Source organism: Salmo salar, chromosome 23 (genome assembly GCF_965601325.2).
Source record: "Salmo salar chromosome 23, fSalSal1, whole genome shotgun sequence".
NCBI lineage: Eukaryota > Metazoa > Chordata > Actinopteri > Salmoniformes > Salmonidae > Salmo > Salmo salar.
This window is the reverse complement of record NC_138313.1, coordinates 7,559,385-7,586,137: the sequence shown is the minus strand read 5'-3', so window position 1 is coordinate 7,586,137 and position 26,753 is coordinate 7,559,385. Positions and strand designations below refer to the sequence as shown.

General features: G+C 46.1%; 1 protein-coding gene across 2 annotated transcripts in view; it reads right to left on the bottom strand.

Annotated features, from left to right (window-relative positions):
* Window positions 1-5,118: 5,118 nt before the first annotated feature.
* Window positions 5,119-26,753, bottom strand: part of LOC106584010 (microtubule-associated serine/threonine-protein kinase 2) — a 160,722-nt gene continuing 139,087 nt past the window's right edge. For both annotated transcript variants that reach the window (XM_045706497.2, XM_045706496.2), the window contains 15 exons: window positions 25,517-25,818; window positions 24,987-25,195; window positions 24,503-24,641; window positions 24,201-24,333; window positions 23,472-23,637; window positions 23,098-23,322; window positions 22,497-22,606; window positions 22,228-22,382; window positions 21,525-21,844; window positions 12,760-12,969; window positions 12,291-12,517; window positions 11,924-12,046; window positions 11,583-11,722; window positions 11,242-11,435; window positions 5,119-11,113 (listed from right to left, as the gene is read on the bottom strand). In XM_045706497.2, coding sequence (XP_045562453.2) covers window positions 9,030-11,113; window positions 11,242-11,435; window positions 11,583-11,722; window positions 11,924-12,046; window positions 12,291-12,517; window positions 12,760-12,969; window positions 21,525-21,844; window positions 22,228-22,382; window positions 22,497-22,606; window positions 23,098-23,322; window positions 23,472-23,637; window positions 24,201-24,333; window positions 24,503-24,641; window positions 24,987-25,195; window positions 25,517-25,818 — 4,737 coding nt within the window. In that variant the 3' untranslated portion in view covers window positions 5,119-9,029. The remainder of the gene's footprint in view (window positions 11,114-11,241; window positions 11,436-11,582; window positions 11,723-11,923; window positions 12,047-12,290; window positions 12,518-12,759; window positions 12,970-21,524; window positions 21,845-22,227; window positions 22,383-22,496; window positions 22,607-23,097; window positions 23,323-23,471; window positions 23,638-24,200; window positions 24,334-24,502; window positions 24,642-24,986; window positions 25,196-25,516; window positions 25,819-26,753) is intronic.

Sequence of the window (26,753 nt, the reverse complement as noted above, 5' to 3'; positions counted from 1 at the left end):
GATATTATAGTTTTTAATGTCCCATTGGTAGGATAGTCTGGAACGGAGCTCATCCAGTTTATTCTCCAGTGATTGCACTTTGGCCAATATAATGGATGGTAGAGGCGGGTTACCCACTCGCCGACAAATTCTCACAAGGCACCCCAATCTCCGCCCCCTGTACCTCCGTCTTTTCTTCACATGAATTTCAGGGATTTGGGCCTGGTCTCGGAGAAACAGTATATCCTTCACGTCGGACTCATTAAAGAAAAAAATCTTCGTCCAGTTCAAGGTGAGTAATCATTGTTCTGATATCCAGAAGCTCTTTTTGGTCATAAGAGACGGTAGCAGCAACATTATGTACAAAATACAAACAATGCGAAAAAACACACAAAATAGCACAGTTGGTTAGGAGCCCATAAAACGGTAGCCGTACCCTCCGGCACCATTTAGTCAGTAGCGGTGCGTGGGTAATATCACTGGGGGAAGCCAAGTGAGGGACCCAAAAAACATATAACAACTTATGTGTTGAGATAATTGTGTTGTTTGCTCTGTAACCTGTTAGTTCATATACCTTGCGATTGTGATTTATAGGCCTAAGTCCTGACAATAAGAAAATACAGTGACAGAATAAATTTGACCACACCTTTGTTTCATCACAAAACCGGAGAGCAACCTCTGTCCGGTGAATTCCACAAAGCATATTGCATGTAACAAACAGTTACATTACCTACAGCATGATCAAGCAAGTTAATGTTTACGGCATTTTCGGACTACCTAACAACTATTGATTTAGAACCACAGGGAGTTAGCGTGAGTCGCAAAGAAAACAGGAGCTACCTCCACTAGCACCATTTCAACATTATCAAATGACTTATGCTTAGTCTAATACAGTGACAACTAAACGATACCAAAAACAATTTAGTTTAATCAACTGTAAGCTAAATATGTGGCCATTGTTCTGATTATGTCCATGGTTCTGATTTGTCTGTCTGTCTGTCTGTCTGTCTGTCTGTCTGTCTGTCTGTCTGTCTGTCTGTCTGTCTGTCTGTCTGTCTGTCTGTCTGTCTGTCTGTCTGTCTGTCTGTCTGTGTCCGTGTGCGCAAGAAGAAAAAACATGTTGATTCACCCTACTTGTAGAGAAATGGCAATGCCATCCTCCTCTCTTTCATGTTGATGAAACTCTGTCATTCAGTACACACTTTTTTGTTGTTGTCCTAGGCTACCTGGCTAAAATGCTTGCTCGCTGGCCTAACTTAATTTCATGGGAAAGGTTAGCTAGTTAACATTAGCCTTCTACATCTAGCTACATATTGAACTTCTTTTCACTCAGGCCTGGGACACAATGTATGAATTTATAGTTGGATCAGAATCGCCGTTATAATCATTGACCAGTATGGAGGAAATAAGTAAAACCCCATGTCAAAATCCCTATCTCCATCCATGACTAATTTAGTAACGGGAGAGGAAACTTCTTCAAAAGGTATCTTTCTGAATCCACAGGCTCAACACACTGTCTCCTCTTGGCCTTAACGAGGAGTTCGACATGAAACCATTTTTATAGTTTCAAAATGTCCAAATGATTATTCAATTATTTTATCCTAATTGAATATTGTATGTATATTACTGTAAATATTGATCACATTCCTTGTGTATGATCATATATTTTGATACATTGAATGTTAATATTGTGAACCTACGTTATACATTTTTTACCTCCTGTTTCAGGAAGTGATGTCACTGAGTACTGCCCCTATATATAGGACCTTCCACCCCCACCTGGGATATGGATGCCTGATGAAGATCTAAGGGTCGAAATGTTGTTAGAAATAAATATCATCTGGGAGCATGAGCAGCAGTGTGCTGCGTTTTCCTTTCTGTTTTCCATAATTTCCATTATGGGACAATTTTTTCTAGCTAGCCACCGGAGGACAACAACACAACGAGATGCAACAATTCAAGTTGTTTCAGTCAATGAGGTATTGTTCTCGATGTGATGTGATTGGAGTGAAGCCAAATCCAAACTGGCTTCCCTTGACACTTTTATTTGGTGCGCCAGGACCTTTCACAGTTGAGCTCACTCAGTTTAGTTCAATGCTGATTGGATATTATTTTATACTTTTTTTTATCAAGGGAGGCCAAATGCTCTCTGGCTTCACTTGTATTCAATGCTACGGGCGGCAACAATATCATACTCTTTTTGACCAGACAGCATCAGATAGATGGCCTAAACACAGAGACAGAGGGGTGCTGTCTCGCTCACTCGGATGCTTTCTCCTGTGAGATAAATTAAGCCTCATGCGAATTGAAGGAAAATTATGAAACACAGAGAGACAAAACATACATTCATGTGTTTATTTTTTGGGGGGGGGTCAATCTTTGGGCATCCATGAACACAACACGCCACTGGTGTGTGTGTCTGTAGGATGTCCTGGAGCTCCTCTTCTGTTAGTGGTGCAGCGGAGGTCCATTGGTCCAAGGCTGCTGCACTCAGTCAGTCCCTCCAGTGTAGATCCATGCACTGATAGAGAGAGCTGTCAGACAGATCAAAGACAGGCTCCAGCATCCTGATCTGAGAAGGGGAGGGGAGTAGAGAAGGGAGAGTAATGAAAGGAGGAAGAGACAAGGGGAGGAGGATACAACAAGAGGGTGAGAGAAAAAAGGAGAGATGGTAGAGAATCGTTAAGTGGGTTGTGAAAACAAGAGGTACGAGGGGAGAATATGGGTGTGAAAAAGTAAATTAGTAAGAGAGATGGCGAGACAGTGGTAGAGGGAGAGAAGTAAAGGGAGGAACAAGACAAAGGAAGAGAAGTGTGTGCAGGCGGGTAATGAGGTGTGTACTGTGTCATCTGAATGCAGTGTTGGTAAGACTGACTGTGTGTGTCCTCCAGGGCAGCAGAGTAGCGGTGCTGTGAAGACGGGATCTTTTATCTTGGCTGACATCTTAATTAATCAGTCAGACACTGATAGAGAACCCAGGTGCCCGTACCCCTCTCCACACCCTCTCTCCTCAACCCCACCCTGGCCACACCACCTACAAGGGACTCCGCCCACACCCTACACACTCCCATCTGTGGTACCTAATTAACCCCTTCCCACATCACCCCCCCAACAAACGAAGAGGACAGGTGCACAGATATCAACTATAATACTCTAAAATCCACCACTTACCCCACCTCTGTCCATCCCTTATGGACATACCTCCTCAACATCTCAAAGGAACAAAGAATGGTATACTGCCCTGTTCACACAAAAACCTAAAACAACAATCCATCTCTATGACGTTTTACAATGGCAGCTATTTCATGGACTAATAGTCCCCCAGACTTCATGGTGTATAATGGGCGAGGGTAGACGAACAGTTGCCATACATCAGGTGTATGGTGGTTGAGAGTGTGTGTGTGTGTGTGTATGGTGGTTGAGTGTGTGTGTGTGTGTGTGTACAGTAGCCATACATCAGGGCCTCATTAAGTACCTGGCACCTGGTGCCTACAGACTGGGGAGCAATTAGAGAGAACAGAGTAATGGGATGCCATCCTTCTCTGCCAGGCCTCAGCCAATCGATGGCCATCCTTCTCTGCCAGGCTTCAGCCAATCAACAACTTGCTTTAGTCTTTTACTGTAGTCAGGTGAGTAGTCTACCCTAGAACGGATCTAGAACAACCCAATGTTTCTGTATGATAAAAGACAGATAAAGTCCTATAGCAACAGGGAGAAAGAGATACCACTTTTCTTTCCTCTTCTTAGAGAAAACAACCATTGGTTTACAGGGACTATGGGTGGTAGGAAAAAGGAAAACTTGAACAACAAAGAAGAGCTTATCGACCCCTTCCACCCCCTCCCCCGGTAGGTTGTCAGTTGTCAGGATGGCAGTGGCGTGGCCCTGCCTATTGCCACACCGACAGGAATACATTTGCCGGTCATGTAGAGCTCTGTCAGAGAGGCGATCACCCGCACCGCCTGCCTGTCAACCAGCCAGCTCTAGCTCTCACCCTGTGTGTGTGAAGGGTGGGTGTATGTAGCGTGTCGGTGGAGGCCGGGGGGTATCGTTCGCAGTCAGAGTGCAGCTCACTACCGTCTATGGGCTGTGTGCTGGCATCCCCCTGAGGTTCCTCCCTTCTTCCTCTTACACCTCCACTCTGACAGGTCCCTGTGGATGGATTGATGGATGGATGGAGGAATGGACGGATGGGGAAGTGGAGGAGAAAAGGGGCCCAATTATCCCGGGCTGTGGCGTCGTTTAAATCAGGCGTTCTGACCCCTGAACCCTGGCTGTCGTGCGTCTCTGGCCCTGGCGGTGTGGTGAGGCTTGCGGTACACTAGACCTCACGGTGAACCTAACGGAGCTAGCTCTTCACTTTACTGCTGTAGCATACTCCTCACCGCGCAGAGCAGAGGCCGCGGGCAGCACTACACTGGTTAGCCATTAGCCTGGGTAAAATGCACTGCAGCCCTGCTTCAAGCGGTCTCTCAAGACCATTAAGAGGCCAGAAATCTTCCAGAGAAGGGCTGGAGAGAGAGAGAGACAGACAGTTGGTCTAACCCCCAGATCATTCCATTCACAGAGCCATTAGAGCATTACTGTCGCCTCACTTGACTTAACAGACGGCAGGCCACTTTACTGATAAAGAACACGAAAATTAGTTTACAGATAATTTACTGTCATTTCTACCCCTCTGAGGACAGTGGACATGACTGGGACAAATGGCTTAAAAATAAACGCTTCAGAAGGAAGGGCAGAAAAAGAGAGTGCTGAAAAAGAGAGTGCTGCTACCTTGGTAAAGAGGCGTATGTGTAATCTATTAAAGTGGTGGCAGGGACAGGAGTACGGTTTCATTTGTCATCCATTTATCAACACTCATCTTCCGTCTAACATTTATTGGAGGTAAAATCCAAATGGTGATTTCAGTTTATGTCAGATACTGTAAATGGGAATTTATATGAATATTAAAAGCACTATTGTGTCAAATGCCCGACAATACATTGTTTTATGGCATTGTTGATCATTTTGGTGAAAATGACGAGTACTTACTGTATTTATCTTACGCCAGAGGTCCACTACGCACCACAGATCATCATCTCATACTATACTCATAAGGAAATAATGACAATAATAAACAATCGCATATCAAACGAAAGTTACATAAAAAAAACTTTCTTTTTATTAAGATAAGGTAGGATTAACAACAACATGCGTTTACCACAACAGAAAATAAAAAGATATTGCACTGGCTTTACTCTAGCAATCTTTTTTTAACCCTTCTCCGGCAGAACCTCACTCCTCTCCTTCACACTTTTCAGCTTCAAACACTCTGTACACACAAAGGATCACACACACCCATTAAAATACTGCCCCAAAACCCCAGAAGTCCAGTCCATAGTATAGAGTCAATTGTATTTTCTACCTTCAGTTCAGTTGAGTGGCATTGGTCTCTACACACTGACAGTGGACAGCCCTGACACTGCTATGGGCTTTGCCACACTCTGCACACTGCGGATACAGTAAAAACACATACTGTATGGGTCTCAGTCTTTAGAGATCTAGTGAGGTTAAAACGCTGGGAGGTCCAGGGTGGAGGTTACACCCAGGGTTAACAGAGAGAGGGAGTGCCCGCTGGCGGGTGGTTACCGTGGCTTCGGGCTCTGGGGGAGGCCTAGCTGAAAATTGGAGGTGACGGTCCCAGGCTAGGCGTAGGTAGTGTTTTGTTTGGCTGAATTTGCTGTGTGTGTGTGCTAGGAGCAGGGGGCAGCACACAGCCCCGGGCTAGAGATTAATGACTCCACCAGGGAAACTGACACTTGACTTGACTTTTAGACAGATGGCTGGACTATCATCATCACACATGGGACTGTGTGTGTGTGTGTGTGTGTGTGTGTGTGTGTGTGTGTGTGTGTGTGTGTGTGTGTGTGTGTGTGTGTGTGTGTGTGTGTGTGTGTGTGTGTGTCGTGGTGCGTGCGTGCGTGCGTGCGTGCGTGCGTGCGTGCGTGCGTGCGTGCGTGCGTGCGTGCGTGCGTGCGTGCGTGCGATACAACATTAAGTGTTTGCTGTCAGGGGATGGTGAGGCTGGCGCCAGGCGGTGGAGGATGGCGCTCATATTGATCAGAGAGAATAGCAGCTGTCCATGTAGCAATAACGGCAGGACCACCAGCAGAGCCTGCCAGATGGGAGGATGCCTGGGTGATATGCAAGTGGTTAAATCATTGCGCTAAGCTTGGCCGATATGCCCTGGTGACAAATGACAGCAGGTAAGCTCTCTGTGAGGCCTATACCTCACTAACTAATCTACCTATCTCACCTCGATCCTTCTGCACTAGAGGAGACAACTATTCGCACTGCAGGTGATTTAGGATGTTTCCAAAATAGCACCCCATTTCCCATATAGTGCACTACTTTTGACCAGGGAACAACCTTAAACATGATGTGCTGTTCCTCTACATTAAACATTGTCTGTGGTACATCAGTGTTTAGGTTACATTAAAATGTGCATGTAAAGACCACATTTACATTACATTTACATTTAAGTCATTTAGCAGACGCTCTTATCCAGAGCGAATTACACGACAAGCTAGTCACCCTGATATAATCCGGGGTAACTTTAGCATGTGGAAAGCTGTTGGTATTGATAATGATCACTTCCTGTTACAGGGGTTGATTGCAAGTGGCATAGAGGATTCCGGATGAGAAAGATAGAAGAACAACATGTAAACATATTACACAGATCGGAAGCCGCAGTCAGTCAGTCAACGGGGTTGTCTGTCAGTCTGGGGTTAGGTATTGACAACACAGACCTCTTCGGTATCTATTAGGACACCAGGCGGATATAGTCCTGTCTCAGCCCTCAGTCATCCCAGAGCTGCTCTCTGCAACATCTCCAACAGCAACGTAAACTTTGCAGGACACACTGTGGACTGACACACATACAGAGGGAGATTTGAACTCGCACACCAACATCATTTATATGTACGATGTAGGTAGTCACATGGCCATAGTTTTGCACCATGAAAACATCCCCTCTTTACACACTAACAGACACACTCACGAACACTCACACAGAGAGCAGTGGCACACAAGATCATAGGGGTGTTCAGTTCACTGATTGGTCGACATTGTCGTGACTGACCTAAAAGCCAGGGATCTGATTGGCCCTTTTATTTAGTTGGCATTTCCATTTGACAATGATAAAAGGGTTGTGCAAAGCCCACACCCCTACTGGCCCGTTCCGACCCTATAGGCCAACTGAGACATCATTCAAGCTTCAGGCCTATCAGGGACAGACAGTACTAACAGGGGTAACTAACAAAGTCTACCCTAACTAAAACACACACAAAAACAGACCTTTAAATATTCGTATATATACATCTGACAGCCAAACGACAATACATACTCTTGCACGCATATAGAAAGTAAAGTCTGCTAGCTTTACAGGATAAGAGGCATAACACAGAGAACACAGCAAGTTGGTCCAGATACAAAGTCAAGTCAACAGCAAACCTTTAGTGGCTGATAAAAACAGAGTGCGCAGGGGCTAGAAATAAAGATAATGGTCCATTTGGATGTGGAAAACCACTGGTTGTCATAATATAATTTATAGATGGCTAGTGTGCCTACTGTAGTACTTTTGACTGGCCTGTAAACAGACCTGCGAGCGGACTTCCTGCCTCAGTTACAGAGGAGTCTGGGTAATTGAGTTTCTGCCTGGTACACAAACCCAAATCTCTTTAATAGATCTACAGTACCTCATCTTAACCACTTGACACTTATCTCAACACTGCGTCTGTCTATGTAGTTGACCAAACAAGATGCGATCAAATCAGACTAGGACCAGATTGATCAGTTGTCCCTAGGCAGTCTGTGACCGGATCACTGAACCTCCCTCCCCACCTCACCTAGTCACCTAGTCCATCACCTAGTCCATCCTATAGTCCATCACCTCACCTATAGTCCATCCTATGTAAAGCTGTGATATGAACCACCTATTATTCCTTTATCATTAAAAACATGTCCCTTGAGTCAGGGGTGTAGATTTGGTGAGGCTATCATGCAAGGTGAATGGCTAGGCGGGTATGTATCCTAGCTACCACAACACATGCTCACACCCACATAGAGCTCTATTCGGTACACTGGCAGGTCCAGCAATAGTCATGGAAGGGCCGATGGAGCGGATGGGGAAGGAGTTTATCATGGAACGCTATGATATATAATACAAAACACTGCTTTAATAGACACTGACAGCCGCTTCTTTAATAGTGTGTTATATAGGGACTAATGGGTTTTCTAGCCAGTCTGCAGTATTATACTGTTAGAGAGACAGAGTGCAGCGTTAGACCATGAGGGAGTAATAATAATAATACACAATGTAATTTGCCTTCTGTAAACTGCTGAGTGTGTAAACGTGAGCAATGCAGATTGTTTCATTAACAGACTGTAATGTATTTATACTGATTGCTAAGCATACGCTACTTTTATTGCTGAGATACAGCCTTTTCAGTCACGGACGGCTGGAGACACACGCAGGCAGGGTGGAGTGGTGGGGTGGGGGATGCCATTTTGTTTATAAGGCACGACCTGACCTATTGGCTAGCTAAGAACGCACGTCAGACTACTGGAAATACAAGGTGAAAGATAACGAGGCAGTATACTAGAAAAACCATTAGCGCGAGTGTCTGTTAATCCTTCCCTGTGGATCAGTGAACTAACACTGTTTATTTCTAGCCCCCATGTTTCTTTGCAGGGAGAAACAAACACAGACTGACTTCACAGGAACATTAATCCGTGTCCGAATGATAAAACAGGGAATGAGAAGAACAAGAGATGCACAGCGAGCGTGGATGCCTCTGGGACATACCCAGTGGGGGCAAAGATCTATCCCCAACGGACATCTCTCTCTCTCTCTCTCGCTCTTGCGCTCTCTCATAATGATTTGTGTGTTGCAAAGAGTTTTGAATAAAGTGTTATTTTCTTCCAAACATGCAGTTGTTTGTGGATTAAGATTAAAATCTCGTGCCAGCAGTCTGTATTGTCAAGGGTGTTTCTTGAGTCTTGGTTTCTGCTACGTCTTCTTGCTGCCGGTTTTGCCCTGTGGGGTGGAGGCTGCGGAGGCAGGGTTTGGTCTCTGTGGGGCCGTGGGTTCTGGCCTCTTGCGCTGCTCCGTGGCTGCGGTAGGGGTCTGGGTGGGGGTGGGTGTGTTGGTGGGCCCCTGCCTTGGTGCAGTAACAGCTGTAATGGCTGGAGTCTCACCACTGCCTCGTAACCCCACCAACGGACTCTCTGGGTGGTCCTGGGGCCCCGGGGCACAGTCTTTAGGAGGGGAGGCCCTCCTCTGTGGAGGGGGAGGGGGGGCTGGCTCAGTTTTGTAAGAGGGCTGCCGGTGAGGAGACTGGGAGGACAGGCGGGGCGGTGGCTGAGGGGCAGGGTGTCTAAAGGGGGAGGGGGAGAGGGGTGTGGTGGTGGTAGTGGTAAGGGGTGAGTCGGGTGTGGCCTTGGGCTGAGGTGGGTCGGAGGGTCTCTGGTTCTGGTCTTTGGCCCTCTCAAAGGCCTCCTTGGCCCCAGGGATGGTGAGTTTGACGGGCCCCAGGAAGCTCTTAGCCACGGTGGCTAGCTGGGACACAACCTTGTCCACCCCACTCTCTGACCCTGACACTTGGGCTGGGGGGCTGGGGTTGGCATAGGCTGGGGTGGCGTAGGCTGCAGCGGCGGCGGCAGCTGCAGCCTGCCTCCGGTTGTCTGCCTCCTTTTTCTCCTTGGTGATGCCTGGGGAGGAGATGGGTGTGTGGGCTATGTATCTGTCATCTATGGATCCAGTGGGGCTGGATCTGGGGGCCTCCAGGCCAGAGTCTCTCTCCTCACTCCATAACCCAGGACTACTGCTCTTCCCTCTGGGCTCAGGTAGCTTGGGGCTCCTCCATTCCTGATGTGAAGATGGAGCAGCAGGCTTCAGGAAGGTGTCCTTACTGATGGAGATGAAAGCACTGCCGGGTGTGGCGAAGGTGCTGGACAGGGGGCTCTGGGTGAACTTGGAGCTGGGGTCTGGAGCCTTCCCCTCTCTCCTCCCACAGTCATCTGAGGAGGCTGAGCCGCTGTCTTTCCCTCCCAGCGAAGAAGCACTCTGAGTGGGCTTGTGTTCGGGGAGTGTGGAGGGTATGGTGGCTCTGCTGGGCAGCAGGGTGGAGGAGGGGGACAGACACAGGGAGGGGAGTGTGCCCCCGGGTCCCGTGCGGGGGGCGGTGGCCATGACGGAGGTGGGGCGGAGCAGCGGGGGGGTGAAAGTACAGGTGTTCCTGCCCCTCCCGTCCTGGCTGTCCTCCGACCCCTCGTCTGTCTCGTCCTCTGAAGAGTCCACCTCGTGGATCGCATCCTGCTTCTGCAGTGACTCCCTCCTCTCAGCCCGGTCCTGTCTAATGGCTGACAGCTTGTCCTTCAGCTTGCTCTTCCCGGGGGCCAGCCCCAGGGACCCGGCTGCCGGTCCAACGTCCCCCTCCTGACGCCCCAGCTTCCTGCTGGAGGAGGAGTGTTTCTGCAGGCTGCCCTTCTCCACGGGGCCCCCACGACCCCCCACCCCCAGCACCCCCTCTCTCTCCCCAGCTGACTCCTGCAGGCTCTGCAGACTGGGGTCTCTCTGAAGCATCTCCTTCTTAAACTCCTGGTGGGAGATGTCCAGGCTGTGTTTACGTCCTGTCACCGCTACAGGCAGCTTCTTGTCACCTCCGGCCCCCGACGCAGAGGGAGAAGAGGAGGAGGAGAGGGAGGAGGCTAGCTTCTCGGTGGATTGTACTCGTTTGAGGAGTGGGGAGCGGGGGGGTTCAGTGTTCTTGGGCCTTGAGATATGCCTGACCAGAGGGGGGGAGGAGTGGAGTTTCACGGGGAAGGACTGGCCCATAGAGGAGGAGCCCACAGCATGGCTGGGCAGGGGGGAGGGAGAACGTTGGGGGGAGGTGCTCTGCTGGGTGGGGGAGGGGGTACGGGCCAGGGGGGATAGGGGGATGTTGCCGGCTGACTTGCGTCGAGGGGAACGGTACTGGCGCTGGAGCTTGGGGGCCAGGCCATGGAGGGAGCTGGGCCGGATGTGACCGGAGCTTGCTGGGGAGTTAGGAACACTGGAGCTGGGAGAGCTGCTCTGAGACGAGTTTCCCCCTACTGAGAAAACACAACACACACAGAAACACACAGTCAGACCTTTACGCATTTATAATCATCACCTTTTATGACCTTTTCAAGACCTTGTGCAAGGTTTGTATTTGTGGCCCCGTGTGTGTGTATCTTACCAGAGTGTGCAGAGTCAGGCGTGGAGCGGTAGCCAGGTGTAGGTGACCTGGGGGACAGGTTGTGTGTGGGGGACCCTGGTCCACTCTCTCCAGAAGACAGGGAGCGGTTGAGAGAGGATAGACTACGGCTGGTGTGGAGCAGAGACGCCTGCTTAGTGATCTTCCTGAACAGAGAGTTCCTCTTCTTGCCGCTGCTAATGGAAACACACACGCACACAGCTGAAGAGTTAAAAAGACACAAACAAACAATCCATTTAACAGAATTTATGTTCCATCTACCATGACTTCTGAGAGGAACGGTGCATGGTAAGTGTGTGAGATCACTCAGCAAAGAGACCAACCTTTCCTGGCCTCCATCTTTGGTCTTGGTCTTTTTGTTGCGACGCGCCATCTTGGATTTGGAGCTGGTCTTGCGTGCGGGGCCTACCTTGATGGAGGTGTTCTCAAAGGGCGTGGCTGAGACGGACACCTTACCACCGCTCTGAGGGTAAGACACAACACGTATAAGACAGGAGCTAGAGTGTGTGTGTGTGTGTGTGTGTGTGTGTGTGTGTGTGTGTGTGTGTGTGTGTGTGTGTGTGTGTGTGTGTGTGTGTGTGTGTGTGTGTGTGTGTGTGTGTGTGTGTGTGTGTGTGTGTGTGTGTGTGTGTGTGTGTGTGTGTGTGTGTGGGCGTGCGTGTACCTTGAGGATGAGCTCCACCACCTCAGTGTGGACCAGGCCGTGGACAGCCTCCCCGTTCACATGAGTGATGAGGTCTCCTTCTCTCAGCCCTGCATCATGGGCAGGACCACACTCCTCCACATGCTGAGAGAGACAGAGAGGGAGAGAGAGAGATGGAGGGAGAGGGAGGAATAGAGACAAATAGAGGAGAAAGAGAGGAGAAAAATGGAGAGAGATAGAGATTGAAAATATACAACATATCACTGGCAACTCACTGGTAACACTGTCCTTGAATCGGATGAAGAACCGGATAACTAGTAGTGTTAAATCTCTTTTAGTTTAAGGCAATGAGCGTAAAGCAGCCAGTATCGTTGGGCCTACTACCCACCCAGACTATGTGATGTACGGTGTAGATATCCGTGTCTCCCATGTACACCCTGATGGCCCGGAGGGTGAAGCCGTACTTCTTTCCCGCTCGGTGGATGATGATGGCGGGCTTGATGTTGGCTACGGCCGGCGAAAGGTCTCTACTGGGGGAGGAGTCTCTGGATGAGGGATTGGAGGAGAGGGAGTGGGGTGACATGGGGCTGGCCAATGGGGAGGCTCCGTGGTGGTCTAATGAGAGGGGAGAGGAGATTTTGATAGGGAGATCAGACCAGTAGTAAATACAGTATATACATACACACCTGTATTATATTACCAACAGTTTTACCTCAAGTTTTGAATACTAAGCCCAAGATCCAATAACTCCAAAATAGAAATAAATGCAAACAGACACACTCACACTGAAAAAGTACTCAGACACGCTCACACCACACACACTAATTATCCCTCCCCACACACACCCCCATGTGTACCTGGAGGGATCATGAGTGAGAGCGTAGTTGCGGAGGCAGACTTGATGACCTTGTTGAGGGGTCTGGACTGGGTGTGTTTGTCCGTGTCTCCAGACAACAGTCTGTGGCGGGCCCTCCGAACTGCCAGGTCACTGATGGCCTTAGGGGTAGAGGTAGCGCTGTCTGCTCCTGAAACTGTACCACGCTCCCACACATCTCCTGAACTACCCGCTATGGAGAGAGAGAGGGAGGGAGGAGGGAGGAGGAAGGGAGGAGAGGAATAGAGAGGTAAATATAGAGTACACCTATAACTCAGTGGTCAATATGTAATTCTATTGCAGCGTATATACACTCCCCTCCATATTTATTTGGACAGTGAAGCTAAAATGTGGCTCTATACTCCAGCATTTTGGATTTGAGATCAAATGTTTCCTGAGGTGACAGTTCAGAATGCCACCTTTAATTTGTGGTCCTGTGTGGCTCAGTTGGTAGAGCATAGCACTTGCAATGCCAGGAATGTGTGTTTGATTCCTGGGACCACCCACATGTAAAATGTATGCATGCATGCCTGTAAATTGCTTTGGATAAAATAATCTGCTAAATAAAATATATTATAACCAGTGGTCCATTATTCCTTGCAACTCATTGGATTGGCAGTTTTTTTTGGGTTACACGGAGTGTACAAAACATTAGAAACACCTTCCTAATATTGAGTTGCACCCCCTTTTGTCTTCAGAACAGCCTCTATTCGTCGGGGAATGGACTCTACAAGGTGTCGAAAGCATTCCACAGGGATGCTGGCCCATGTTAACTCCAATGCTTCCCACAGTTGTGTCAAGTTGGCTGGATGTCCTTTGGGTGGTGGACCATTCGTGATACACATGGGAAACTGTTGACCGGGAAAAATCCAGCAGCATTGCAGTTCTTTACACATTCAAAACAATGCGCCTGGCACCTACTACCATACCCCGTTCAAAGGCACGTACATATTTTGTCTTTCCCATTCACCTGCTGAATGGCACACAGACACAATCCGTATATCAATTGTCAATATGCTTAAAAATCCTTCTTTAACCTGTCTCCTCCCCTTCATCTACACTGATTGAAGTGGATTTAACAAGTGACATCAATAAGGGATCATATCTTTCACCTGGATTCACCTGGTCAGTCTAAGTCATGGAAAGTGTTCCTAATGTTTTGTGCACTCGGTGTATTTTGCCAAATAGTAACTGAATGATGACTGGAGTAATTTTATTTATAAAGCCCTATCCGAACGGGATTAGTTTTACTGGGGGAGGTCGGGTACAGTAATTATGTGCATGAGCACAAAACACCACATCAGTCATTTTAGTCACGTGAGAATCTGCCATGTCAGTCATTTTCACATGGCAGGAGAGTAATAATTCCAGCCAGAATAATGTTACTGTTTTTTGGCAAACTCCAAGGTCCTCTGATAATACTTATCCCGTGCGAATTGACATTGCTGTGTTTTGAGGAGTATTACAGTGTATAACAGGTGCTGGTCACAGTTTGGGTAAGAATTTGTTTCCCAGCATGTTAAATGCGCAACCAGAGGGATAAAAAACTCAAGACCACCTTTGCTCCACCTTTACCCAACACACAGAGACGCGTACAAAGCTCTCCCTCGCCCTCCATTTGGCAAATCTGACCATAATTATATCTTCCTAAGTCCTGCTTACAAGCAAAAACTAAAGCAGGAAGCACCAGTGACTCGGTCAATAAGGAAGTGGTCAGATTACGCAGATGCTAAACTACCGGACTGTTTTGCTAGCACAGACTGGAATATGTTCTGGGATTCTTCTGATCGCATTGAGGAGTACACCACATCAGTCACTGGCTTCATGAATAAGTGCATCGATGACGTCGTCCCCACAGTGACCGTACGTACATACCCCAACCAGAAGCCATGGACTACAGGCAACGTCCGCACTGAGCTAAAGGGTAGAGCTGACACTTTCAAGGAGAGGGACTCTAATCTGGACGCTTATAAGAAACCCCCCTATGCCCTCTGATGAACCATCAAACAGGCAAAGCATCAATACAGGACTAAGATTGAATCCTACTACACCGGCTCCGACGCTCATCGGATGTGGCAGGGCTTGCAAACTATTACAGACTACAAAGGGAAGCGGAGCCGCAAGCCTACCAGATAAGCTAAATAACTTCTATGCTCGCTTCGAGGCAAGCAACACTGACGCACGCATGAGAGCATCAGCTGTTCCGGGCTACTGTGTGATCACGCTCTCTGTAGCCGATGTGAGTAAGACCTTTAAACAGGTCAACATTCACAAGGCTGCGTGGCCAACTGGCAAGTGTCTTCACCGACATTTTCAACCTGTCCCTGACCGAGTCTGTAATACCAAGCAGACCACCATAGTCCCTGTGCCCTAGAACACTAAGGTAACCTGCCTAAATGACTACCGACCCGTAGCACTCACTTTTGGTCATGGCTCACATCAACACCATTATTCCAGAAAGCCTAGCCCTAACAGATCCACAGATGATGCCATCTCTATTGCACTCCACACTGCCCTTTCCCACCTGTACAAAAGGAACACCTACGTGAGTATACTATTCATGGACTACAGCTCAGCGTTCAACACATTACATTTACATTTACATTACATTTAAGTCATTTAGCAGACGCTCTTATCCAGAGCGACTTACAAAATGGTGCATTCACCTTATGATATCCAGTGGAACAACCACTTTACAATAGTGCATCTAAATCTTTTAAGGGGGGGGGGGGGGGGTTAGAAGGATTACTTTATCCTATCCTAGGTATTCCTTAAAGAGGTGGGGTTTCAGGTGTCTCCGGAAGGTGGTGATTGACTCCGCTGTCCTGGCGTCGTGAGGGAGCTTGTTCCACCATTGGGGTGCCAGAGCAGCGAACAGTTTTGACTGGGCTGAGCGGGAACTGTGCTTCCTCAGAGGTAGGGGGGCCAGCAGGCCAGTGGTGGATGAACGCAGTGCCCTTGTTTGGGTGTAGGGCCTGATCAGAGCCTGAAGGTATGGAGGTGCCGTTCCCTTCACAGCTCCGTAGGCAATCACCATGGTCTTGTAGCGACACCATAGTGCCCTCAAAGCTCATAACTAAGCTAAGGACCCTGGGACTAAACACCTCCCTCTGCAACTGGATCCTGGACTTCCTGACGGGCCGCCCCCGTCAGGTGGTCCAGGGTAACAAGGTAACAATACATCTGCCACACTGATCCGCAACACGGAGATCCTCTCAGGGGTGCGTATTCAGTCCCCTCCTGTACTCCCTGTTCACCCATGACTGCATGGCCAAGCACGACTCCAACACCATCATTTAGTTTGCCGACGACACAAAAGCCTGATCACCGACAACGATGAGACAGCCTATAGGGAGGAGGTCAGAGACTTGGCCGTGTGGTGCCAGGACAATTACCTCTCCCTCAATGTGATCAAGACAAAGGAGATGATTGTGGACTACAGGAAAATTAGGACAGAGCACGTCCCCTTTCTCATCGACAGGGCTGAAGTGGAGTAGGTTGAGAGCTTAAAGTTCCTTGGTGTCCACATCTCCAACAAACTATGATGGTCCAAACACACCAAGACAGTCATGAAGAGGGCACGACAAAGCCAATTCCCCCTCAAGAGACTGAAAAGATTTGGCATGGGTCCTCAGATCCTCAAAAAGTTAGACAGCTGCACCATCGAGAGCATCCTGACTGATTGCATCACTGCCTGGTATGGCAACTGCTCAGCCTCCGACCGCAAGGCACTACAGAGGGTTGTGCGTACGGCCCAGTACATCACTGGGGCCAAGCTTCCTGCCATCAAGGACCTCTATACCAGGCGGTATCAGAGGAAGGCCCTAAAAATTGTCAAAGACTGCAGCCACACTAGTCATAGAGTGTTCTCTCTGCTACCACACGGCAAGCGGTACCGGAGTGCCAAGTCTAGGTCCAAAAGGCTTCTTAACAGCTTCTACCCCCAAGCCATAAGACTCCTGAACAGCTAATCAAATGGCTACCCAGACTATTGTCATTGCCCCCCCACCCCCTCTTTTATGCTGCTACTCTCTGGTTATTATCTATGCATAGTCACTTTAACGCTACTTACATGTACATATTACTTCAATTACCTCAACTAACCGGTGCCCCCGCACATTGACTCTGTACCGGTACCCCCTGTATATAGCCTACACATTGACTCTGTACCGGTACCCACTGTATATAGCCTCCACATTGACTCTGTACCGGTACCCCCTGTATATAGCCTCCACATTGACTCTGTACCGGTACCCCCTGTATATAGCCTCCACATTGACTCTGTACCGGTACCCCCTGTATATAGCCTCCACATTGACTCTGTACCGGTACCCCCTGTATATAGCCTCCACATTGACTCTGTACCGGTACCCCCTGTATATAGCCTCGCTACTGTTATTTTAATGCTGCTCTTTAACTACCGTAATTTCTGGACTATTAAGCGCACCTGAATATAAGCCGCACCCACTGAATTTAAAAAAAACAACAACTTTTTTTTTACATAAATAAGCCGCACATGTCTATAAGCCGCAGGTGCCTACCGGTACATTGAAACAAATGAACTTTACACAGGCTTTAATGAAACACGGCTTGTAACAAAAAACGGCTTGTAACAAAAATAAATAGGCTTTAACGAAACACGGCTTGTAACAAAAATAAATAGGCTTTAACGAAACACGGCTTGTAACAAAAACAAAAAAATTTGCAGTAAGCTTTAGTTGTCTTTTTGCACTGAGTCAATTCCTCACGCTGCTGTTTCCAACGTCTTATCATCGACTCATTAAGACCAAGCTCCCGTGCAGCAGCTCTATTTCCTTTTCCAACAGCCAGATCAATCGCCTTCAACTTGAAAGCTGCATCATATGCATTTCTCCGTGTCTTTGCCATGATGAGGGTGACAAAATGACTACCGTAATCAGAATGATGGGAAGTTTGAGAGCGCTCGATTTAATCTAAACAGTAAACAAAAAAGTTGTTTGACCTTAACCCGTTCGGCAATTTCATTGGTCTAATGAAAGCTTCATGCCAGCAAAAAACTGAGCACGTCACAGAATGTGTTTTTTTGAAGAAAAAAAAATAGAAAGCGGGAAAAATCCATATATTAGCCGCGTCATTGTTTAAGCCGCGAGGTTCAAAGCCTGGGAAAAAAAGCTGCGGCTTATAGTCCGGAATTTACGGTATGTGTTATTTATTTTTTACTGCATTGTTGGTTAAGGGCTTGTAAGTAAGCATTTCACTGTAAGGTGAATACCTGTTGTATTCGGCGCATGTGACAAATACAAATGTATTTCATTTGATTTGAACATGGGAACAAGTTGATGCTTAAAACAAAGTGCTATGCACATAGCTTACAGATGAATGATCTGTTTTGTCATATGTCAACTTTCTCAGTGCCTATTTCTCTTTTAAAAGGTTAAGTGGCTGATAGTGTGCCAATGAATTGATAAATTGAAAAAATACGCCAATTAATTAATTAATGGTTCTTATTGATAATATTAGGCTATATCTAGACAAGTTGAAATATCTTCAAGCCTAGAACAGACTCCAAATCAAATCAAACTTTATTGATCACATACACATATTTAGCAGATGTTATTGCGGGTGTAGCAAAATGCTTCCGTCATAATGGTACATTTTGAATGAGAAGATAAAAATAATTAGACGGGGCAGTTTGGTAAAACTAATCCCGTCCGAATCATCCTCTGGAAAAGCATACATACCCGGGTAATAATTACATAATCTGGGTAAATAGGGCTTAAGTGAGTAGATAAGATGTCTCTGAACACATTTCAATTAATCTTGATAATGCCATGATTTAAAAAAAATCATGAATGAATCATGAATAATGATAAGTGAGATGCCGTTCAGAGTATACAACTAAAAATGTTTTGGGCGTATGATCTTTGTGCCTCTGCAATCTTCTCAGTCATCATTATTCACGATTAATTCGTGATTATCCATAATCATGGTAGCATCCACATGATTGTAGAAGAGTATCTTAAATTAGAATTTTAAATAAGACATCTCAGTCTTATCTCTCCCCCTCCCATAAAAAAGATGAACGCACTAAATGTAGTCGCCCTGGATAAGAGCATCTGCTGAACGACTAAAATGGCAAATGTAGAAGTGTTCAGAAACATCTTCTATTCTTAATTACAATAAAAGTGACTCCAAAATGGCAATTTATTATTCACCATTCAGTTTCTATTCTGAAAAATATAATCCAAAACAGAACCAAAACATTTACATTTTAAGCATTTAGCAGATGCTCTTAACCAAAACGACTTACAGTGCATTCATCTTAAGATAACTTGGTGAGCCAACCACACATCACAGTCGTAGTAAGTACATTTTTCCTCAATAAAGTAGCTATCAGCAAAGTCAGTGCTAGTAGGGAAAAAAGGTAAATGCAAGTGTTAGTTCACGAAAGGCAAGGGTGTTATTTTTAAAATGTAATTCAATAATTTTTTTTATGGGGAGGATGCAAATGCTCCAACAAGTTTATAGAGTCACAAGCTTGATGTAGTTAATGCGTGCAAGGAATATGGAGGCTAATATAAAAATGTAGCTTCGCTGTCCAAATAAATATGGAGGGGAGTGTATATGTATATACAGTGGGGTCTGAAATTATTGACAACCTTGACAAATATGAGCAAAAATGACTGTATAAAAAAATTATTCAAATACTGAGTTATATTGTATGCTAAAACAATTGGGATATTGTCATATTTTATACTAATACAAATGCTCAGTGAAAGAGATTCTGTTTAACAAGTAATCATCTTTTTATCAAAAAGGTAGGGGTAAAAATGTACACCCCTGTTTTCAATACCTTTCAATACCTCACCTTGCAAGGATAACGGCAATGAGCCTTTTTCTAAAATGTTAGAGAACACACTGGGAGGGATCTTCCATACAGAATCCTTCCTGATCCTTTATATCCTTTGTCTGCGCTTATGAACTGCCCTCATAAATTCAAACCACAGGTTTTCAATGAGTTTCAAGTCCGGAGACTGAGATGTGCATTGCAAAATAGATTTTGTGACCAATTAACCATTTCTTTGTGGATTTAGATATGTGCTTGTGGTTACTGTCTTGCTTTTGGCACTTGATCCCTGAATCCACTTGTTTAACAAGCAACGCCTAATTCTCTCATTCTGAAAATTAACCACATGCTGTAGAGGGAAAACATCAGTTCACAGATAGTAGTTAGTTCGTTAACATTTCACACAGATTGCCAAGGTGCATTAAGCAACTAACGCGTTATAACTTGAAGAACGGCAAGGAGTTGTATACCAGTTAATAAACAAGTGGATTCAGGGATCAAGTGTAGCTGCGCCTGGCTTATGCTGGATGCCAATAGAGGTGAAAGAAATGCCACACACTTTCCCTCTTTCAATACAGTGGATAAAAGGGGTATGCCAGGTGTACTCTCTGCCTGAAAGTGATCAGTTATGCCAACAAAGGGTATCATGCTCTGCTGGCACATTGTAGATCAGATGTCCACAGGCAGAAAGTGAACAATGTAATACTGTGCAGTGTAGCCCAAGGATATTGCTTTTGTTGTGTTGAACTTGACAGGAACATTTTTGTGTGAGTGAGGGGGGTGTCATTAATTTATTTACTCAGTGAACGTTATTTTTGCACACATGTAGCTTTCTGCACTTGATCAATGTCTACTATAATGACCACTATAATAGAGCAAAGATAGAATGCCTGTTTGTTTCATTCTATATCTACTTTAAGATGGGGTTTTTTCCCCCAAGTGCACTATGTGTGTGGTCACAAGCATTCAGTTTTAAAGGCTGTCATGGCTTACTGCAATATTAGTGTATTGTTTTTTCTCAAGACTTTTTTCTCAAGTCTAGGCAACAAATAACATTGGATTGCTTTCTTTACATTTTTTAGCTGTGAGTTAGGTTCATATTAACCACTTTTTATTTTACACACAGATCATGTAGATCATATTCTGAAAATTAACCACATACTGTAGAGGGAAAACATTAGTTCACAGATAGTAGTTAGTTCGTTAACTAGTTAACATTTCACACAGATTGCCAGGGTCCATTAAGCAACTAACGCGTGATCATTTGAAGAACGGCAAGGAGTCGTATACCAGTTAATGCTATAGCGAATTGGTTAGGTTACTAACGTTAGCTCATCTGATGTTGTAACGTTAGCTAGCTAGCTAGCTGTCTGACTTTATTAGCCAGCTAATTTTCAAACAATAAACTAAATTATTTGATAACGTTAATTCGATCCAGCTACTATAGCAAGATACTTAACAATGCTAATATTATTTGTTGCACCACACTTTCTCCCTCACCTCAAACTTTCCAAATGCCAGATGTTTTTCAGATACAGCTCATGAAGTACGCTTCATCACCTTCTCACCCACGTCTCAGTGGTCAGGCTTCTCACCTAACTCTTCGTTATCGTTCAGGGCTGCGCACGCTGATTCTGTAACTAGCAAATTGGTTGTCTCTTCTCTCTTAAGTCGCATGCTGCATTCTGTTGTTATGTGAACGATTGGCTGAGCCTTGGATACAGCCAGTATTGCTTCAAACGCTCATCACTCGTTTGCTTACAGCCAGTAGTGATCCAATACCCCCCCCCCAAAAAAAGATCTACACAATTCACGTAGGTCACATAAACCGAAAGGTGACTAGTTTGCATCCCTGGTCATGTGAATGAAATCAAAGCAGACACCCATCTATAGAGTGAGTATATTGTTTAGCCAGTACTGACGTGTGAGTGTGGCTCTGAGCTGGCTGGTGATGGACCCAGCTGTGGTGGGGGACTCGACCAGTTTCAGCTCTCTCCCTATGGGGAGCTCTGGGATGGAGAGGGGCAGCTCTTCACTGCGGGGGCCCCTGACTCCCCCAGGGGTCTGGCTGAGCAGGCTGGGGCTCTTACGACTGGGGGCCACCCCTCCTTCCTCCTCCGAGGAGATGGCGAAGCGTGGCATCTCGATGATGGCGGAGCAGCAGCGTCTACGCACCGCCAGAGGAGGGCTGGAGTCACTCTCAGTGTGGGACGACTCCGAGACGGACAGGCGCTTACGCAGGCTGTGGGAGGGAGACACAGGAGAGGGGCGTTACACATGCAGAACATACCAAATATTGTGTTTGTCAAAAGGTTGAGTCAACTACCCTAACTAAGTGAAGTGCTAGGGATTTAAAATCTATAAGGCTATAGTTTTGTTGTTGGTGATATTTCTATTATTCTTACTCATATTTTTTAAACTGCATTGTTGGTTAGGGGCTTGTAAGTAAGCATTTTACTCTAAGGTCTACAGCTGTTGTATTCGGTGCATGTGACTTATACAATTTTATTTTATTTGATGCAAGACACAGACACCTCCTCCTATAGTGGAAGACTTAAATAATTAGTATACACTATAGTAAATTAGGCTTTGGTTTGCTGGCCTCAGAAGAGCCCCTATACTCACATCTCAGGTGACCCCACCAGCCAGGAGCGGTCTCTGGACTTGAGCCCACTGAGGCTGTCGATGCGCTCTCCTCCCTCCTCACTGAGGCTGCGCTTGGTGGGTGGGGGGGCCCGCTTCTCCTCATGGAGGGACAGACGCTCCATACTGCTGTACACCTACACAGTTTTAATTACAACGAGTACCCGGAGTGATTACATTTGCAGCAGTGGTGGTTGTGTGTGAATGTGTGTGTGTGTGTGTGTGTATTTATATGTGCGAACATGGTTTACCTTGCTGAAGCGGGGCGAGCAGGAGGAGAACTGCCGCATCTCTACGTGATCGTCATCGTTAGTGTCGTCCTCATCTTCAGAGTCCATGTGGTGGTACCTGTCTGAACGGGCTGGAGAGAGAGAGAAAAAAAGAGGAAAACAAGATTAAGTTACATGACAAACTCATTTTCATGACATAGTACACGGAGACTGGAAGATAGAATAAGCGTGTGTAGAGCAATTATGAAGGGTAAGCTCTATGTTGAAGTACAGCGACTGTTTAAACGGTATTCTATTATTTCAATGACTATGGAGTGTGAGTAAAGGAATAGCAGGGTAGGTTCAGGGTGTTAGTATAGGTACGTCTACAGTGCCTTTGGAAAGTATTCAGACCCATTTACTTTTTCCACATTTTTGTTACGTTACAGCCTTATTCTAAAATTGATTCAATAGTTTTTTCCTCTTATCAATCTACACACAATACCCCTTAATGACAAAGCAAAAACATTAATTGAATCCATTTCAGAAAATAAGGCTGTAACGTAACAAAATGTGTAAAAAGGGAAGGGGTCTGAATACTTTCCGAATGCACTGTATATCATGTAGAATAGGTGTGACTTACTGTCAAAGTAGCTGGTGTCTTCCTCTGACTCCAGCTGAGGGATGAACTCTGCCTTCTGTCTCAGCAGACTGTTCCAGTCCAGGTCATAGAAGAACCGGTGTTGCTTCACCTCGAAAGCACTGCCTGTACCCAGCCTCTCCAGAGGGTTCTGTCTGAGGAGTTTACAGATGAGGTCCTGGGCATCGTTAGGAAGAGCCTCCTCCTCCTCTGGCCATATGATCTTATCTACAGAGACAGAGAGCAGAAACTTTAGTCAGATGCATTTTTCCACATTCGTTTAGAAAACTATTTTATTCTATTTTTTTCCGTCCTTTTTTCTCTGTTAAAAATGCAGACTCCTGTGTTAATGTGCTCCTGTTATCTCTGGTACTCACCACTGATGACCTGTCCAAAGAGCTCCTCTGGCGTGTCTCCAAAGAAAGGGGCACAGCCCACCAGGAACTCATAGAGGATGACCCCCATGGCCCACCAGTCTACTGGCTTCCCATAGCCCTGTCTCAGGATCACCTCTGGGGCTATGTACTCTGGTGTACCACACACCTGGTAATACACGCACAGAGGGGAAGGGTCAAGTATAGGCAAGGAGAGAACTGAAAACAGCACGCGTGCCTTAGAGGCTGCTGCTTTATATACATAGACTTGAAATCACTGGCCACTTTAATAATGGAACACTAGTCACTTTAATAATGTTTACATATTTTGCATTACTCATCTCATATGTATATACTGTATTCTATTCTACTGTATTTTAGTCTATGCCGCTCCGACATTGCTCGTCCAAATATTTATATATCCTTAATTCCATTCCTTTACTTTAGATTTGTGTGTATTGTTGTTATTTGTTAGATATTACTGCACTGTTGGAGCTAGAAACACAAGCATTTCGCTACACCTGCAATAACATCTACTAAACGTGCATGTGACCAATAAAATTTGATTTGATTTGATACACTCTAACAGCACAATGTTGCATTCGGTCTCATACCTGTACACATCGTCATACACTTCTGTCATACACATTGTTATACATAAGGGAAGATTGAGTGACCAGTGACAGAGTTAGGGTGTTATGTGTTGGGCGCCAGAGGTGTCTCTCTCTGTACCTGTTTATCCAGGAACTCCCTGGTATCTTTCTCTATGTGTCCTTCATACAGGTTAGTGGTGAGGCTCATCAGACCGATCTTAGACAGGCCAAAGTCTGTCAGCTTGATGTGGCCCATCGAAGTGATCAGAAGACTGCAGGAAGGAAGTAGGGAAGGAGAGAGAAAGAGAGAGAGAGAGAGAGAGAGAGAGAGATGGAAGCATTCTGAGATGGTGAATAACGCTTTTAGCGGGTGAATTATTAAAGCCCATAAAGTATCAAAATGAAGTTGCAAGACAGATACAGCCTTCCTGTGTGTGTTACTTGTCAGGTTTGAGGTCTCTGTGTACGATGCCATAGTTGTGGAGGTACTCCAGTGCCAGCACGGTCTCAGCGAAGTACATGCGTGCCATGTCCACAGGCAGAGCCCCAATGTTCTTCAGCAGGGTGGCACAGTCACCACCTGCGGAGGGCAGAGGCAACGACAGTCAGAACACATACACCCCCCACTCACAAACATGAAGTTGGAAGAAACGGTGTCAGTGTGTACACAATGTGGAAGGAAGAAGGGGGCCACTTCCCGATTCTACTAACTAGCTGCTCATCAGGACCTTGATTAGGTGGATCAGGTGTGTTTGGAGCAAAAGCCTGCATAACGAATAGCTCGCCAGGGAAAGGGTTGGCCAGCCTTGACGTACGTCAACTGTGTGTATGATCAGCTGTTACTTTCGACATACTCCATCACCATACAGAGGTGTCTATTGTTGTTTGTTTGTGTGTTTAAATGAGCTGTATGATCAGCCCTTACCCTCCACATACTCCATGACCATACAGAGGTGTCTGCGTGTCTCGAAGGAGCAGAACATGGAGACCACGAAGGGGTTCTCAGCAAAGGTCAGGATGTCTCTCTCTACGAAGGCCTGCTGGATCTGGTTCCTTAGGATTAGGTTCTGCTTGTTGATCTTCTTCATGGCAAAACGCTGACGGGTCTCCTTGTGACGCACCAGAAACACAGCACTGCGGAGAGAAATGGTTGTGGGAGAGAGGAGGAGGGGGAGGGAAGAAGAGGGGGAGAGGGGGGAGGGGGGAGGGAGAGAGAGAGAAAGAGAAAGAGAGAGGGAGAGACAGGGGTTAGAGAAATGGAGAGAGAGGGGTGAGAGAGAGATAGAGAGAGAGAAGGGGAAGAGAAGATAAATAATTAAAGGGTGACCAACAGTGTTAGAACTCTCATGATCATTATCGTCATTGTCATGGGCTAACAAACCCATGGGGACGCTTCAGTCTTAATCTACTGTCTTATAAAGGTACAAGCCTGCCTGTCTGGCTGTCTGTCTTTACCCGTAAGCCCCGTTGCTAATGAGCTTGATGTTCTCAAAGTCCTCCTCCCGTGGGGCCTTGGTTTTAGGGGGAGCTACAACAGGTACCGTGGCCCCTCGACTATCCACAGAGTCGTCTGTCTCTGGCGTATCTGGGTTCCCACTGTCGTAGCTGCTCAGCTGGGCCATCTCCTCCAGGGGATCCCTGGTGAGACCCAGCTGGCTGATGATGTAGCGGGGGATGTCTGACTTGATGCCCTGGCCCTCCTTGGCATGGCCCTCTGCTGCCTCCAACAGGTGGTAGAACTCCTCCGGGTCAAACTCCTGTACACCAGGGAGAGACAGAAGGGGGAGGGGAGAGGGAGGGAAAGGAGAGGGGGATTGGAGAAGATGGTGTTATAATCAGCCAAAGTCATTCAGGCAATGCAATACAGGTTGGAATGAGTGTATTTGTTTGTTTGTTTGTTGTGGCTCACTGGCTCAACCACAGCACAAATCATGAGCGCATAATCAAGAGGAGGTAATGAGAATGTACTGCAAAAGAATCCACAACAGCACTTTACTGTACTGTATTGTATGTGAACACTCCTTTATTTCCTTGTCGTCTGACAAAGACTTTCTAATAATACATGTAACTGTATAGCACTTTTCATTACAGAGTTATCTCAAAGCTTTACCGAGGAAACAAATATATATATATATATACAATATATATATATACAATAAAAACAACATACATTTAGAATCAAGGTAGGTAAAATAGCAATATTGTGCAAGGTGCAAAATACATTTTATATTGGGACTAGGACTATGAAAAAGACTAGTCTGTAGAAGTGGGTTTTAAGGCCCATTTTAAAAGCATTGAGTGATGGAGCGGCTCTCAGATAGCCTGAGCACAAGTCTCTTTAGCGAACATTCCACTCCTTGTCATTGCCAATGAGACTGGCCTTTCTGGCCTTTCATCTTCAAATATGAACATTCTATCATTAATGAGCTATAGAGAACAGAGGAGTTGATCCTGATTCGATAACCCTCACAGCTATCCTCCAATCACAGTGATTATCCAAATATTGGAATTCCATAACTATTTTCTCTCCACAGAACACGTTGGTATGCGGTTGCTAAGCAAAATGTTTTGTTTGTCCAGACGAAACCAATCTGTCAAAAGTTGCTAGCGCACATCTTAATTCTCTACCTAAATACATGCTGCAATAAATGCTACTGCAATTCTAACCACAAAACATCTTTGCTTTGATTTT